General features: G+C 43.0%; 1 protein-coding gene across 1 annotated transcript in view; it reads right to left on the minus strand.

The window, feature by feature from the left end:
- Positions 1-1,037: 1,037 nt before the first annotated feature.
- The window catches only part of PRELID2 (PRELI domain containing 2), an 81,862-nt gene continuing 64,658 nt past the window's right edge, over positions 1,038-18,241 (minus strand). Inside the window, exons 6-7 of the mRNA XM_065918832.1 lie at positions 10,101-10,170; positions 1,038-5,409 (exon numbers count right to left, since the gene is read on the minus strand). Of these exons, the coding sequence (XP_065774904.1) occupies positions 10,111-10,170 (60 nt within the window). The 3' untranslated portion in view covers positions 1,038-5,409; positions 10,101-10,110. The remainder of the gene's footprint in view (positions 5,410-10,100; positions 10,171-18,241) is intronic.

The following is an 18,241-nucleotide window of genomic DNA, read 5'->3' on the forward strand; positions in this document are numbered from 1 at the left end:
TTGTAGTAGTTAGAAGGGTCTGAAAGTAAAAGCCTTCTATGCTGTGTATCGCTCCCTGCAGTCATGGTGCACTCCTGACGTGGCTCAGGGTAGGAAGTGGTCCCACACACGGCAGCTCCACCTTTCTGTGTATAAGGCTGAGCCTGGAGAGAACTCATCTTCCAAAACATACAATGTGCCGCGCACTAATTCAGACACGATTACACAACCGTGCAAGCTGCTGGTGAGGCTGTGGGACCATCAAGCTATATACATTTTGTGCTGAGCTCTCCACTATGCATTCTGTGCTGTTTTCTGCATCTTTTAATTAAATAAGCAATCACGGTGTGATTAACCCAAGGGATAAGCGTGTCTGGTCTTACCATCAATTGGTGCCCACTACTGCCCTCTCTTAGTACAAGGAAGTGGTAAGTCTCTTGGAAACCCACTGGATCAAGTCAAAACAGAAGACAAATCCCGCCCTTCTGTTGCACACAGTAGGTGTTCAATAAGTGCTGGATGAACCAACCAAGGACTCTACCCCTCAAGGCCCCCAGGCTCTAACAAAGGAAAGGCATCAACAGGACTTGGACAGGGCACTTTGGAAGCAAGGCACTGAAATCCACTTGCATACATTCAAGTAAAAGGTGGACAAATACAAGGACAAAAGCAAATCTCATGTAAACAAAGTACAGAAAGTATAGCTGAGCCTCACAAACAGGTCAACAAGCAGCTGCTCTGTCTGCCGCCCCTTTGGGACCACGTGACTTCATGTCTGTGCCTCATGCCTCCTTGCCCTGCAGAGCCTCACCCTTTGTTCCATTAGCACAGGACCATCCTCTCATCTGGTAAGGGCAGTCTCTGCTTGTTTCTGGGAGAAGCGATGGCTCAGCTCGGGGGAGGCAGCGGACTAATACATCTGACTGGCCTATCACTCTTCTCTGGGATTGCTAAAAAGGACTAGATTACTACATTAGGTTATCATTGCTACACATGATACACACAAGCTCTGCCGGGTGGTGTGATGCCCTCAAGAAATTAAAACTCACACATAAATATTAGTTGTGACACCTTTATTTCAGAAGGATGACAGGATCAAATTTCAGAGGGATACAACTAATTTGTAGCTCTAAATCACAGTAACACTGAATCAAAAACACTTTATCCCAAACAGACAGTTGGCCCAGAAATGTTCATTTGTAATCTACTTATGTTTATATATAAGAACGCTAACAGAGTTGAGGAGACCACAGAGTACAGATCTAAGGACATCATTGGTAGCAATGTCTCCATTATCTTGTGGTCACAGATCTGACAACTGCAGTTGAGGATCAGGAAGTAAGTCAGAGGAAGTAATGGAGCCACTAAAATAACACAGCAACACTGATCCATTTCACTGTTAGAAAAGTCTCCCAAAGACTCGCTTGGCTCCAGTTTACTGTTACTTGACATATAGTATGCAATTAACAGCATTACCCAACCCCAGGTAACAATGGAGAGGGAAGTTCATAGGGATATGCGGAGTTAAGGCAGTGAGACATGACAGGGGACAGTGACGGAAAAGAAGAAACTAGGAAAACCATGGTAAAACTCAAGGAGCGGAGCTGTTAAGCAGAGGGGCTTTAACAAACCTGAACAGAACCTGAAAGAAGTCAAAACATAAATGACCACCCTGAAATGAAATTCCTATCTTCAGTCGATTCTGTTTACAAAAGCAGGGAAACAGATACTAAATTAAGAGTTCCACGTAAATGACTGAATTAGAGCAAAAAAGATGTGCCACTTAAAATAACCTTACTGAGAAAATTAGCATTGACATATAAACACTACCACGTGTAAAACAGCCAGCTGGCTGGAAGTGGTATGTAACACAAGGAGCTCGACTGAGCGCTCTGTGATGACCTAGAGGGGTGGAATGGGAGGGAGGCTCCGAGGGAGGGGATATACATATACATATGGCCGACTCACAATGCTGTCCCGCAGCAACTAATGCAACATTGTAAAGCAATTACAGTCCATAAAAAAACAAAGAACAACCTTGGGGCGGCTATGCCATGTACCCATGATGTCTGATAAATGAGATATCATTACACAATACTGCTTATAAAACACACAAAGCAATTTATATCAAAAGAATATAGCACCTTTTGTATCCACATGACTGAAACCACAAAAGCGAAAGCACCTCAATCATGTAGGGGTAGCCTAAGTCAGCCTCTCTGTGCCTGAGAGCTTGATACTGTGTGCTGAGTGTTCACCTGTATTAATCAGTGGGCCCCATCGACTATAAAGCCTTCTTACATGATAGACACACAAGCCACAAACACCTCCCCTGGATCACCGTTTCTCAAAATCTGGTCTGTGGAACAGCACAACCAAATCTCCTGGTGAACTTGTTTTAAAATGCAGATCCCTGAGTCCCAACTGAAATTTCATGAATCACTGGGGCAGACCCTAGGAACCTGCAGTTGAGCCCACCCCCTCAAGGATTTCTAGTACAAGCAGAAGCCTGAGAATCACTCTGATACGGCCTCACCTTCACGTGCAGGTTCAGCAACCAGGCCAGAAGCAGACTGGCCAGGTCTGGGAGTTAACCCTGCCCACTCATGTTGCTAATGTGCCCACAAGGCTACACTCCTGGTTTTGACATTTTATAGACAGTCAACTTAGATGTGGACTTCTAAATGCTGTATCACAGGAAAAGGGTTCTGACATGCAATTAAAAAAAAAAATTTAACAAGCCCTAATTAATTTTAAAAGGAACAGAAGATTTCTAAGCCATATATGTAAGCTTGAAATAATGGATGCCCACAGGGAAAAAAAATAGTGAAGAAAAGTGTCTGATGTGAGTTCAGAGGAGACGGCTCGGGAAAGGGGAGAAAAATACACGTGAAAGCAGTCTTGGAGGACAGGCATAGAGCAGCTTAACATCCAGAATCGGGAAATGAAAATCTCTCAAAAATTGGCTGAGATGTTTAAGCTGGTCCTTAACACTCTTGAAGCAAAGGCTGGAAACTACCGGCAAACATGTTTTGTTTAGCCAGCACAATGTTTTAAACAATCCTGAATTCGTTGCCAACACATAAAAATTGGGAGTTTTTTTTTTTTTTTTTTAACTCTATCCTTTCCCAGAAAATTGGAAATTGGAAGAACTAGAAAAACCAGCCACTTGGCAGCAGTGTGCTGAACTGGGTGGCAGCTGCCCACCTTTGGCCAGCCACATATTCCTGAGGTCTCCCTAGGGTCCACCAGACCCTGCAGGCACTTGCATCGGCTGCCCCAGTTTTAAGGAATCAAGGCCTAAAGTCAGTCTCTCTGTGCTTACTCTAACAGTAATTCCTGCTACAAAGACGCTTTCCTACCTTGGAGGTGTTAAAAAAGGCATCAGATAACACCTGCAAATCACCTAGAAATCACTGTAGAGTTTGTGTCCTTAGCTGTTCTGGAATCACCTAGGGAGGTTGATTAAAAAAAGAAAGAAAAAAGCTGATGTTTGGGATCCACCCCTGGAGACTCTGACTTATTGGTCTGGGATGAAACCCCGGCGATAGGATTGCAGAAAGCTCCCAGGTGGTTGTAATGGACAGCCACGGCTGAGAACTCCTGCCTTCAGGGAATGCAAGTTGCTGAATGTGAAGCATTATATTTACTCTCTTTTTTTTTTTTTTTCCCTAGCCAAACTGTGCAGCTTTCAGGACCTCAGTTCCCTGACCAGGGACTGAACCCAAGCCATGGCAGTGAAAGTGTGGAATCCTAACCACCAGGCCACTAGGGAACTCCCAAAGTAATGATTATTCTAACATCAACTTCCAAATACTGGTTTCCCACCTCTCACCTCCATGATAACTCACATTAGCTTTTACTTTTGGAAATGTGCCATTATTCCAAAAATCTACGTTACAAACTAGAAAAGGAGGTCAAAGCATGTTCCGATTTCCATCATTCATTTTCCCTCTGAACCCAACCAAAGAATGAAACACTAAGGAAATGAAGGGAAATTATCCTGAGACACAAAACTCAAGCAGCACAAACAGCTCAAATACCATAAGAGGAGCCCACAGTAGCTGGCTTGTATTTAAAAAAAAAAAAAAAAGGAAGAAAGAAAAATACAATTCCTCTGAAATTCATCAGTGCACTAAATGGAAAATTTCTAAACATTAAAAAAAAGATTTCCCCAAGACTTTCCAGTAATGGTCCAATTTTTATCTTAAAAGGAATGGCAAATTACTGCCTCTCTTCAAGCTTTCGTTTAGATAGTGTGTACTTACATTTTGGCTTCCCATCATAGGAAACGCAAACTACCATCATCTAATTTTCAAACAGTAATACTACATTACATTACACTGGAAAAGCACATTTCCAAAACTGTTTCACATAATAATAATGGCTTCTATTTACTTCTGTGTACCAAAAAAGCATGCTAGGCACTTAATCACATGTTGTCCAATTGTTCCAACAACCTCGTAAGGTTAACTCTATAACCCCATTTTACAATTTTAAAAATGAGTATCAGAAAGACTTTAAACTACGTACATGATCATGGAGCTGCTGAGAGCCGCGCGTATGTTCAAACCCGCTTCTGTCCATTTGGCTCCCAGACTTGAGCTTTTTACACCAAACACCCTGGTTTAATCATCACAAGTAGAAAGATCTGTGCCTGATTATCCCCATTTGCCCAGTTAAAAAAAAAAAAAGAAAAAAAAGAAGAGGTCTGCTCCACATCCCAGAATGAGTTAGAAGGAGCCAAGATGATAGCCCACAGCCCCTCTGCCTGCTCCAGGTTGTGTTAAGGACCAATCACAGTTCAGAGTATAAAAGTTATGCTGGTGGCAGGTACGTGTATTGCTGGGTAGAAAAAGTCAAGTGCTCCTGACTTCTGAGACTCTTCAACATTTCTATGAATATGGCTTAACTTCAACACAGGTCTGGTGTGTTTCTGTCTGTTTCAGGCCAGCCAAGAATCACGTGTCGGGTTTAACTACTTTATTTGCCCCAGCATCCTCTTGTGAGTTCTGTGAGCCATGATGCAGAGAACAAGTAGAAACACGCAGCACTTTCCAGGCCTCTGGCCCATCCTTAGCTGCCCTGACACCATCACCAGGCAATCAGCAGGATGTCCTGATGAAGGACGGACATCAGCTTCTCCAGGACTTTTTCTTTGGACATCACCTTCTCTGGGATTTTTTCTTTATTTGTAAAATTGCAGAGCTTGTGCCATTAAGAATCAGCCAGAAGGTGTCAGCCCCACAAGAGCCTGTCTCTGGGGCCGACTCCCAGGGGCATGGATCACGTCAAGTGCCAGCAGGAAGGTCTCCTCTTCTCTAAGCTGCCAACACCACATCCTTAAACCTGTATCTCTAAACCCGTGTCTTTGGATGTGTTCTGTCCGAGGAAATATGCTCAGGCAGAAGTAGACACAGCACGACTTCCCTGCAAGAGAAAGCAAACAGGCTTTACCACCTAACGAACATGTCTCACGGTCAACACTTATTTGCCCGCTTTTTCTGAAGCAACTCTTAAGAGCCACTTGAATTCTGTCACTATGGATAATTCTTAAAGAAATTGCATTTCTGCCTCCTAATCATCTTCGAACAAAGCAAGCACCTCATTTTATTAAGTCCAGCGACCCAGAGGAGCTGGTTCAAAGGGAAGTTAAGATATAGCGAAAACTGAGGTCTTAATCATTCCCATGTGAAAGAAGGTGACTATGTTATCAAACCTCACCAGGCCCGGCCTCCCAACTGCCAGCAGCAAGAACAAACAGATGTCAGGGCTATTTGTTTTCTGCAAAAATGACAGGAAATCAAAAATCTATCAGACGGATGTGTCAGCAGCGCACCGCAAGCAGACTGGTTAGTGAGATTTATGCACCTAAGCTCAGGACAAAATCACCTTCTAAGCTTTCTAACTATCAACACCAACTAGAATACACATGCCACTGAGATATGGAAGCATCGTTAGTGCGAGGTGGTACCCTACACAATGTGGTCAGGTTCTGTGTGTGATTTTAAATTATGCACATTTGAAATGTGTAGTAGAATATAAAAATATTAAGCAACACCTCCTTGGACACGTTTGTACAGACCGCATGGCTAAGAACTGCAACATTCCGAAGCTCAAAATCTGAGCACACTGCACATGGCACCTACGCTATCGCCACACCGGAGTGCTACTGCACCTGCTAAACACAACGCCTATATTTCTACCCCACTATGCGCGTGCACTAGAACCTTATGAAGCAATTTTAATGACCACTATTGCTGGTGTCTTAGCGTCATCACTGTGATCATTTTAATGCTTTTTCATGCCTTAAAACTCTCATGCTATTATCAACTTTGGACTAGAGGCAAAATGTGAGCAAATGAATCATTTAAAACCAAACAAAGACCATACCACCACCAGGAGGCCACCTCATGCTAATTTAGGAGCCATCAAACTCTAATCCCTGGGAGAGACAACTTTTCTTAAAGGGCCAGATGGTAAAAGATATGTCACAGCTCTATGCTTCTGCTGTAGCTGGAACATGACCAGGAACATAGCTGCGTTTCAATAAAACTTTATTTACAAAAGAGGCCACAGGTTAGATTTAGCCTCTGGGTTACAGTTGGCTGACTTCTGCTCTTTAGCTATAGAGCTAATCCCCACTCCTCACCTTCCCCTCAGCCCTTTCTTTTAATGAAGCATTTTAAAAAGAAGTTTCCCTACCTACATTCTCCCACTCTGGTAAATGTAATTTTTAGAAAATAAAAAGTTCCATTAAGATAGGTATATTTCAAACTTGTCAAAATTTTGCAAAAACAGTCAAAAAAATGAGCTAAAAGGTGGGAGCAATAAGCTGGCAACAGCATTGCAGCAACAGCACTACAGGAACAGCAACGCCTCAAAATGTTCCATATCGTGTTTTTCATGATGCTTACATAGCTGTATACATCTGTCAAAACTTACCAAGTCATGAAAGTGAAAGAGGAGAGTGGAAAAGTTGGCTTAAAGCTCAACATTCAGAAAACTAAGATCATGGCATCTGGTCCCATCACCTCATGGGAAATAGATGGGGAGACAGTGGAAACAGTGTCAGACTTTATTTTTGGGGGCTCCAAAATCACTGCAGATGGTGACTGCAGCCATGAAATTAAGACACTTATTCCTTGGAAGCAAAGTTATGACCAACCTAAAGAGCATATTAAAAAGGAGAGACATTACTTTGCTAACAAAGGTCCGTCTGGTCAACGTTATGGTTTTTCCAGTGGTCATGTATGGATGTGAGAGTTGGACTGTGAAGAAAGCTGAGTGCCAAAAAATTGATGCTTTTGAACTGTGGTGTTGGAGAAGACTCTTGAGAGTCCCTTGGACTGCAAGGAGATCCAACCAGTAGATCCTAAAGGAGATTAGTCCTGGGTGTTCATTGGAAGGACTGATGTTGAAGCTGAAACTCCAGTACTTTGGCCACCTCATGCGAAGAGTTGACTCATTGGAAAAGACCCTGATGCTGGGAGGGATTGGGGGCAGGAGGAGAAGGGGGCGACAGAGGATGAGATGGCTGGATGGCATCACCAACTCGATGGGCATGAGTTTGAGTAAACTCCAGGAGTTGGTGATGGACAGGGAGGCCTGGCGTGCTGCGATTCGCAAAGAGTCGGACACGACTGAGCGACTGAACTGACTGACCAAGTCATACACTGAAATTAGTCAATTTAATTGTGCTGATGAAGGCAATTTAACTGAGCAAAGAAGCCAATTTTGAAAAAAGCATAAAGCCTTGGCCATAGCCCCTAATTTGTAGTGACTGTAGACCCCTGTGGTAAGAGTATACAGTCCTTAATTCATATTTGCTCCAGAGAGAACTGGTCATAAATGATGACAGTCTGAACTATGTAAATCCTTCAGGAACTCTGTTGCATTAAAGACATTTTGCAGTTCTCCTGCACTCAACTCCTCATAGCATCCAGACCTCAACTTCTTCACTTCAGGGAGGAGAACTGGTTGCTTTTTAGAAACAACAAAAAGCCTCGAGTTCATGACTTAGCTTTCCACCACAGTAAAACCAAAATCAAAAAACAAGAACATGAGTCATTTAAGATGGGAGGTAATGCTTATTAAATTTCCTCTTTTTCACTATAACCCTTTAAATCAAAACCACAAGCTGACGATTTCAAACATGAGGTGTTGTTGAGTCTCAACCCTTTTCAGTCATCTTTGCTCCACTGTGAAGCCTGTCAACCTTCAAGGAGGGGGAAGAAAAGATAAAAGTGGCAAATAAGAAGAGGCTGAGATGCTAAAATCAGGGAAAAGCCACACACAGAAAATTATTCCTCCTCTGATTAAAGTTGATGGAAGATGTACACAATAATTTCAAAACGCCAGCTATCAGTTTTTGCAGAGTCCTTGCATTTCATCTGTCTACAACTCCAAAATGGGAACTTATTTAAAGCAATCGTTCTTAAAATGTGGTCCCTGGACCAGCTTCACTAGCATCCCCTGGACTCTGGTCAGGAGCACAAAGCCCCAGGCTCCGCCCAGACCTCCTGAATCAGGAACCCAGAGTGGGACTCACCACTCTGTGTTTACCAAATTCTCCACGCGATTCTGACGCTCTCTGAAGTTTCCAAATCACTGATGTAAAGTCTGAAAACCAACATATAGTTGTAAGTTGAGTTCCTCATTCTCCAATTAACCTGACTTTAGATTCCACCCTGCACGGTAAGATAGGCTCTGTGCCCAAGTGCACAAGCACCAGAGGTGCTTTGAAAGCCTCACAGAGAGGCCAGTCTGGAAAACCAGGGGGATGTGGCCAAGTTACTCTCCACAACTTTCCCAAGAACAGAGCAGATGTGGGAGCACACATGTCGATTCCATGCCAACATTGTTTGAGCACCTGCCATGTGCCAGGCTTTCACTAGGTGAAATTATCTTGCTTAGCCGTTCCAGGAATAAATAGATGTGTGTTAAGAAATTATCTTGCTTAGCTGTTCCAGATGTATCAGTGTGTGTTAACTATACAAAGGTTTAATATTCATCAGAATGGAGTCAAACTTGCAAACAAGCAGAAACCCTTTATAATTCTCCAATCCTCATGCACAGGCCAGGTCAGCATGCTTTGAATGCTGAGGTTCTTGTATACAAATGTTCCTTTTGCTTCTTCTTTGGTTAACTGTTCTCAAACTTTATTGGATATCAAAGTTAGAGACCAGGTCGTTTACACAAGACCATGTGTGCTCTAGGTAAGCCAACATAAGGAACTTTGAGGTAATTCTGAATTACCCATGACAATGTTTGCTCTACTCAAAGGTTCTACCTTCTCTCAGATGTTAAAAATCGAAGTCAAATAAACCGTGTAACATGCAAATCCACTAACTTATACTAGGCTTTCAGTCTCTCAGATAACTTTGTTCTGCCCTTCCCAGCAAGCATGCCATTCTCCTTGTGTAGATAATAAACACTTAAAGAAATGAAAAGGAAGTACTTCTGGAATCCCCCTGCTTATCTGTTAACCCTACATCACTTGCCCCGAAAGTGGCATGTGCTCCAGCACAAGTACTGTCTCTCCATCCTCTGCCCATGGTAGACATTGCTAATCAATCACAATACTCTTATCCAGAGCCCGAGAGTTATTCTCCAGGCCTTGGAATCCTCCTCAATAGCATTTCAGACAGCCACCCCCAATCGGCAGGAGTACACATAACTGATGAAATATCTGTATTTCACTGGTCAATCAACATTCCCCTTTCTTATTTTTTTTCCTGCTCCAAATACAGCTTTAAACCCCTGCTTTCACTGTTCTTGGGACAATAAAATTAAGCTTCAGTTAATTCTGAACTGCAGTCTCTACAACCTATGTTATATATCTTGAGGGTGGCAGTCATGGCGGATTGTATTGAGCAGTTTAAACAATCTAAGAGCAGTTGCAACCCAGCACGTAGTGCAAAACTGCTCTGAAAATCAAAGAACCGAGCAAATAAAGGTATATAGAACAGATAACAAAACACTTGCAAGAAGCATCCTGTGAATATAACTGGGAAACATACAGCAAGAATAGCCCAGGGAGGCTGGAGGATAATACTTAGGCTTATAAGCATGAAGACATGGCTTGAGTAAATAATTCTGATTTTGCTTTTGGTACTCACTGGTGATTCTTTATTCGGCTAAGGGGGCACCACACTGTTCCTTTAGCAGCATCTCCATTATTCTAATTCCCTAGGGAGAGAAGAAAGAAACATCAAAATGCCACATTTCACGGACAAGCACTTTTACATTTATCACAACCTTTCCCTTCAAGGAATCCAACCAATGGCCATGTATTCATTTCAGAAAAGTAGGCTTGTAGTCATATCTCACATTTTTATAATATTCCATTCAGCAATTTTATATACATTATCTCCACATGTGCTCGGAACTACTTGGGGAAACAGGCAGAGCAGAGCTGTGAATCTTCCATTTTAAACATAAGAAAGCAATTTAAGAGACTTACTGAAAGTGATCCAGCTACTAAGTTGCACTGCCAGAGTTGGAATAATCATGGTGAGAGTTAACACTACACCAGTGACATCAGAGATCACAGATCACCGTAACAGGTATAATGACAACGAACAGGTCAGAAATTATTGCAGTGTGACACAGAGACACAGAGTGAGCAGATGCTGTTGGAAAAATGATGCCAAAAGACTTGCCTGGGGATTTCCCTGGTGGTCCAGTGATTAAGAATTTGCCTTCCAATGCAGGGGACATGGGTTTGATCCCTGGTCAGAGAACTAGGATCCCACAAGCCACAACCAGAGGAGCCTGCATGCCACAACAAAGACCCAGCACAACCAAAAAAACAAAAAAGACTTGCTTGAGGGAGGGTGGCCACAAACCTTCAGTCTGTAAAACGTGCAGTGTCTGTGAGGTGGGATAAAAGGAGCTATGCCTGTGTTTACTCAATACTTACAAAAGTGCTAGGCTCGCTGCCAAGGTCTGCATGGGCGTTATCTGGTGCACCGTTATCCGGTGGTGGGTACAAGGTGGACTAGGGAGATCCTCCCCCTTCTGCCAGCACCACAGGCTGCTGCCAGCGCCCAGCCACCCTCAGCCAAAGGGAGCTGCGGTACCTAAGGTCATGCCCCTCTCCAGGAGTGGCCCACATCGGATGGCTGGCCGATATAAGGAAGGAAGACCCAGCCCCCCGTGTAAATTTGGGACAACTCGGAAGGGTATCCCATTGCCACAGTCCCCCATGGGATCAGCTGAGACCTTCATCACGACTGCACTGCAGTTCACGGTTACCTTCTGCCCACTTCCCTCACCCCCTCGCAAGAGTTGTTCCCAAGAGCCCATTCCAACAACCCTCTGCACAAAAATCTCCATCTGAGCCTGCGTCCGAGAGCCCAACCTTGTTTAACCTTCATTTTACTGATGAAGAAAACAGAATTTCAAGGAGGGTTTAGTAATTTCCCGCACATTATACAGCTATTAAATAATAAGGCCAGAGGAAGAACACAGACGCTGAATTCTGGTTTCAGGGGCACCCCTTAACATCACAAGGCTCGCACCAAGGCTGAACACATCAAGTTGCCGGCCCGTCCACCTCAGCTGGTCAAGTTCTACCCTGAAGGAAAGAAGAGAGCAGATACTCCCTCTTTCCTTCTTGAAGGACAAGTTCTGTAGATCAGAGGCTAAACCTTCAGATGGAAAGGCAGGGTTGTGATGTAATTATGAACTGCACTGTTAAGGAATTCAAAGCTGGGTTATCAGAAATGCGACAGACTGCACTCAGGGACAGGACAGAGGATAACAACGAGCAGCACTAACTTCAACTGCAGGCCTCAGGCCCCACGCGGCAAGGCTTTGATTTCAGAGGACTCTCGTAGACCCCAGAGAGCTGGATCTTTAACCGGTGCTTCCCACAGGCAAGCAGGGCTGGGAAACACTGAGAGGACCTACAGGAGACAGACAGGGACTTCCTACTCGGGGTCTGATCTGAGCCACAGGAGACGCATCTCTAGAGAAGACAACACAATGCACTGAGTACTAAATTACACCGAGGGCGTCCCTGGTGGCTCAATGGTAAAGCATCCGCCTGCAGTCAAGGAGACACGAGTTCGATCCTTGGGTCGAGAAGATCCCCTGCAGAAGGAAATGGCAACCCACTCCAGTATTCCTGTTTGGGAAATCCCATGAACAGAGGAACCTGGTGGGCTACAGTCCACGGGGTCACAAAACAGCAGGACACAACTTAGTGACTAAACAACAAAACTGAAGGTACACTAAACAAAAGTTAACATTTCCTTGAGGTTCCTTGAGGTTTCCAAAGGTCCTTCAGATTTCTAGCTGCTGTTGTTGTTTTTCAGTCACCCAGTCATGTTCGACTCTTTGCAGTCCCATGGACTGCAGCACGCCAGGCCTCCCTGTCCCTCACCATCTCCCAGAGTTTGCCCAAGTTCATGTTCATTGCATCAGTGATGCCATCCAGCCATCTCATCCTCCGACACCCTCTCCTCCTTCTGCCCTCAATCTTTGCCAGCATCAGGGACTTCTCCAATGACTCAGTTGTTTGCATCAGATGACCAAAATACTGGAGTTTCAGCTTCAGCATCAATCCTTCCAATGAGTATTCAGGGTTGATTTCCCTTCAGATTGACTGGTGTGATCTCCTTGCTGTCCAAGGGACTCTCAGGAGTCTTCTCCAGCACCACAAATATAGCCACTATCTTGGAAGGAAGAAATATTAACTAAAGGATCTTGTTGATGCCAAGAAGTATGGAGTATGGGGTGAACTGAAACATCAGACTATGGGCCAGGAGCCCTGCTGAGTATTCTGTTGAGTACCTCAGGCTCCTCACTTTTACCAAGGCATCACTTAGACCAGAGAGTTCAGGGCACCCGGAGGCTGACTAAACAGTGATTAAACCAGAATTACTAGGGAAACCCACAAAAGCAAATACAGATTCCCAGCTCTACCCAGATCCCTACAATCTGAACTTCCAAGGCTGGAGCATGGAGTCTGCAGACAGTCCTCTTGTGGTTCTGAAGCACGACTCGTTCAAGTACGAGAGTTTGTTAAAAAAAAGAAAAGAAAAGCAGCTGGATACCACCTCCAGACAATGATGAAACAATTGTCCTTAATAATTTCTAAAGATACAGCACATACTCTTAGAGCTATTTACCTTTTCAATTAGAGGGGAAAGGAGGGGTTGGGGATGAAACAACAAGTGGAATGACATTTAAACTAATTCTGCTCTCACTCATTCAACAACAGAACCAGTTCACAATTATTTACTGGGCACCTGCCCATGTACTCTGGAGAGTAAATGGTGAACAAATCTAAGTCCCTGCCTGCGTGGAACATATGGACTAGTAGATTTCATTCCCCTTGTCTCGTTTTTTTTCCCCCTTTGGTTCAACAAACCCCTGAACAATAATTAAATGCCTTCCTTCTCTTTTCAGGATGAATAAAAACGGCCATGTTAATTCTGTTGCAAGCTTCTTTTTATAGAGTGGGCCCCAAAGTCTAGTCGTATGTCTTTAAAACCAGAAAAGCAGACTCCTTCCTTAGAAGTGAGCACCAGTGAACTCTTCCCATCTGTCTAAATTAAGAACACCGCCATTTACTGAGCCGAGAGCTGACGTAAGTGAAGACTTTGGGGTTTGCCTTGGGAATTGAAAGACGTTATTTATTGAATCAATTAAGCTTACAATGTGACAGTTGATTTCCTTTCCCTTTTACCCCCTCTTTCACATCACTTCAGTCTTTTTAAGTAGAACAGTTAGAAATAGAAGGTGGAGAACAAGGGCAAATAGAGAGACCCATAAAATGAATTAAAAACGAAAAAGGCCTACCAGGGAGGCACAGCCATTATTTAGTATGTCTCTTTAGTAAGGAGGGACCAAATCAAAACCCAATCGATAGAGTCCTTTCAAATAAAGTCTCTTAAAATCCAACTCCCAAGAGATCAGGCTTAAAGGGGCTAAATTTACACCACTTATCACACAATAATGCCTGAAATGCAAAACAAACATTACTTGGACCCACCTTTATAGATAGAGCTTAACTGAAAAGCTTTTTGGACTGATAAGCCATAAAGCAGCTTGATTTTATTATTTCCTTCCCCTCTGAGCATTTTTCCCCCCTGTTTCCAAGCCATCTTTCTCTATTTGCCAATGTACAGACATGGGAGCCCTCCCACTCTCATCCCCCTCATTCCAGGGCCATGCTGGCCAGCCGGGTCCCCACCGAGGAGACCCAGAGTTGCATTTTTCAAATTCAAAACACTTCACAAATTCCCCCATTCTCAGAGCATTTGAGAAAGCTGATTACTACAGAAAATGAAAAGCTTGCCTGAAGAGGAGGCAGAGAAAGTTACTAAAGATGGCTAGATCCAGACAGTATATTTATTTTATTATCAAACAGATGCTTCCTTTAGAAGCTCTGATTAAATCCAGGAGGTCCTGAGGAGGCTGGCATGAAAGAGGACTGCAGAAGCTGCAGTCTGAGTAAGACCCAAGCCTGGCTGTGAGTGTGACAGAGTGAAGGAAAGGTCCAAGCAGAGCAGAAGAGAGGAATATCAGACCTCACAAAAATTACAAAGTCCTTAGGGAATTCCCTAGTGGTCCAGTGATTAGGATTCTGTACTTCCATTGACAGAGGCCTGGGTTTGATCCCTGGTCAGGGAACTAAGATCCCACCAGCTAAAAACAAATTACAAAGTTCCAAAGCAGTTCTAAAAGACACATATGGAGGGTTCTCTTAACAAAAGAGCTGCTCACCTAATTATCACAATAATAAAAGATTGGTCATAATTGGATGAAGAATAACTATTTGTATACTTAGTGTTTAACCAGAAGCTAGGTACTGCGATAACCAGATTAAGCACTGGAAGACCTCTCTTCCCGCCATTGAAAAGAAAGCTTTCTTGTGCATCATGGCTTTGGAATAAGTACCAGGAACAGTATGAGCGCCCATTGTGTATAAAAGACTGCACTGATGCTGTGAGGAATGAGATGCAGGTAAGGCATGATTTTTCTGTTCAAGGGTCATCAACTTCTTGAGAGGAATTACGAGGAATGCAAAATAACTGAAAAATAAGACAGCCTCTGAGAAGCATTACCATGTTTGAAAAAAAAAAAAAGTTCAATGGAAGAAGGGAAGTGGGGACTGATCCTGCATGAAGGGAGGACCCAGAGAAGCTGCTGGAAGATGAATGGTTCGAACAAGACCCAAGCCTGGCTGTGAATGTCACATACAGAGCGAGGGGACTGTCAAGCAGAGTGGGGACAAACCATAGGCGTGGGGGCGGAACGTCAGTGCTTGTGCGGTTAAGCGCCCGCCTTCCTGAAGGGGGAGGAGGTGGACTGGATGCAGCAGGAATGAGAGTATTACACTTCCCGTGTTTCCACGCCCCCACCACCACCTGCTCACACACACCCTTCCTCCCACCTCAGCTCTGCTCTTTCCTGGAAGAGACAAAAGCACATACAACATCCCACAAATAGCCCTGTAATTACGCAACAATACTCGGATTTAGGACCGAGTCCGATTTAACTGTGAAACTTTGGGCATTTTACTTAGATTCTCTAAGCATCAACAGTCTCATCTTTGAAGGGGGATGAGGTAGTGACATAAGCTTATAAGAATTAGTCAAAATCATAATGTTTGATCTGGTTACCAGAGTACCCAGCTTCTGGTAAATACTCAGTAAATAAATAGTTACTCATCTAAATCTCTTTCGTGATCATCTAATTTCACTAGAATGCAAATTCCAGAAGACTGGGAGCCTTGTCTGTCTTGTACAAGTTGTGACCCCCTAGAAGAACAATGCCCAATACACAGAAGGCCTGCAGTGAATGTCTACTGAATGAATGAATCTATCATCCAACCAATTAATCATCAGTTTACAAGGCTACCACATTAGATGAGAAGGTGCTCAGAGATAGGGAAAAACAGTTACTTACATTTGAATCTTCACTGTCTAGTGCAGAATTTGGCACAAAATACATGCTCAATATTTATGAATCATAAGGCTGATCAACTGATTAGTTCTGAACTCCAGGCTTATGAGTGTTAGTTTGGAATTATAGTGCGATCGGCCCAGTGGTTAGCATCCTAGAAAGTGTGGTAAAAGGTCAGGATAATATGAGTTGCCATAGGAAATGAAAAAAAAAAAACAAAAACAAGGAAGGAATAGAAGTATGAACAATAAAAGGGAGGGAATGTTGTGGAAAGAGCTGATAGTAGAGACAGGGGACTGAAAATGGGACCTAAAGCATTTGGATTAGCCAAGAGGAGCTAGAAAGAGAGGTCGTCCAGGTGCTGAGTGTACATTATAAAACCACTCACCTCCTGAGAAGAACATATGCAGCAAGTTTACTTTAAAAACCTCCCTTCTCTTTTGATTCTCAACTTAAGTTGGTTTACATAAAACTTTCCCAGAATCTTTTTATTTACTTTATGTAGAATCATAACAGTACCGATAAAAGGCAGAATAAGAAAATGTTGCTTCCCTTACTTCAATGTTCCACTGCTTTTAAAATAAAATTCACCTTCTTTACCATGGTTAGAAGTCTCCAAGTAATCTGCCTATAGCCCACTTCAACCACAGAAAAGAAGGAAGGAAGGAATGAGGAAGGGGAGGGAGGGAGAGAGAGACAAAAAGGGAGGAATCCACATTTGGTAAGAGAAACACTGCTCAATGCTTCTCCAGGAAAAGATCTTTTCCACAATAAAGTATCTTTTATTCTGAGGCTTTTATATTTGGCATTTCTCATTTATTAAACTGGGATAACAGCAGACTACAGTAAGAGTTAAAATGTCCTGGCACATACTGTGTGCCAGGCACTGTGCTGAGTGTTTTATCTACATTGGCTCATTTTACCCTCCTATCTGCCTTCCAAGGCTCATCTTGATTTCATCCAAGACAATCATGATCAACTCTGAATTTTCACTAGAAGGACTGACACTGATGCTTCAGCTTCAGTGCAATACTTTGGCCACCTGCTGCAAAGAACTGGAAAAGACCCTGATGCTGGGAAAGGTTGAGGGCAGTAGGAGAAGGGTGCAATAGAGGATGAGATGGTTGGATGGCATCACTGCTTCAATGGACATGAGTTTGAGTAAACTCCAGGAGATAGCGAAGGACAGGGAAACCTGGTGAGCTGCAGTCCATTGGGATGCAGAGTCAGACACCACTTAGTGACTAAACAACAACAACAATCAGGATTAAAAGTCCAGGATTCAGGATCCTAGAACACCGGAGGGCTGTAGGGTTTTCATGAGACTGCATGCACCTAGTATGATGTTGGGTACACAGCAAGAGTTTTTCTTCCTTTCCCTATCGATCCTGCTCAAAAAGCCTGATATATATATAAATCAGATATTTCAGCCATGCACCCAAACTAAATGACAAGATTCTTAATACACAAATCAATATTTAATCCATCTACAAATTATTTTAAATACAATGTTTTTCAAGTAGGAATATCCTAACAGACTGTATGACTTCAGTATCATTTTCCCACAGGGGCTACTAAACTCTTGAGTAAGATTCATTTTTATTTTGATAAGTAACTCAAAATTCTTAGGTGTAACTGCAGAACATTAAATTGATTCAATAATTCAAGATGTCTCTGCTTCACATTATAAATCTTCCTCTCTTCTTCAGGGGAATATTTAATCTCAGATTTGTAAAGGAAAAGAATATATCCCCAAATAATAAAAATCTAAAAACTTGCAAAGGACACTATATTATTTAGTCCAGATAAGAAACTCTCAGCAAAGAAATGAGAAAGTGGCCCATCCAGTTTAGGGAGTTGTTCTTGGATCAAGTATCACAGTGAAAGATGACAGAGCCTCTTCCATATTGCCAATTTGCAAATGATCCTTGACTTGAAATCAACCTTTTAGTGGCTAAAGGCCTTTAATCATTGGTCTCCCACACTCCAATGTGACTCAATAAGTGTATTTTCTTTTTTAATTTTTTTAATTGTGACTTGTATATAATTTCAGGCTTCCTTAGACTTCGTGCAAAATATGCCTTGTTCATATGTATCAGATATAATTAGCAGTAATTTTTTTAGTCATGTCCAACTCTTTGAGACCCCATGGACTGTACCCCACCAGGGTCCTCTGTCCACAGGATGTTTCAGGCAAGAATACTGGAGTGGGTTGCCATTTCCTCCTCTAAGAGATTTTCCAGACCCAGGGATCAAACCTGCATCTCCTGTGTCTCCAGCATTGCAGGTGGATTCTTTACCTGCTGAGACATCAGGGAAGCCCAGTGATTTTTTTAAACAT

The sequence above is a fragment of the Muntiacus reevesi genome, chromosome 1 (assembly GCF_963930625.1).
Source record: "Muntiacus reevesi chromosome 1, mMunRee1.1, whole genome shotgun sequence".
NCBI lineage: Eukaryota > Metazoa > Chordata > Mammalia > Artiodactyla > Cervidae > Muntiacus > Muntiacus reevesi.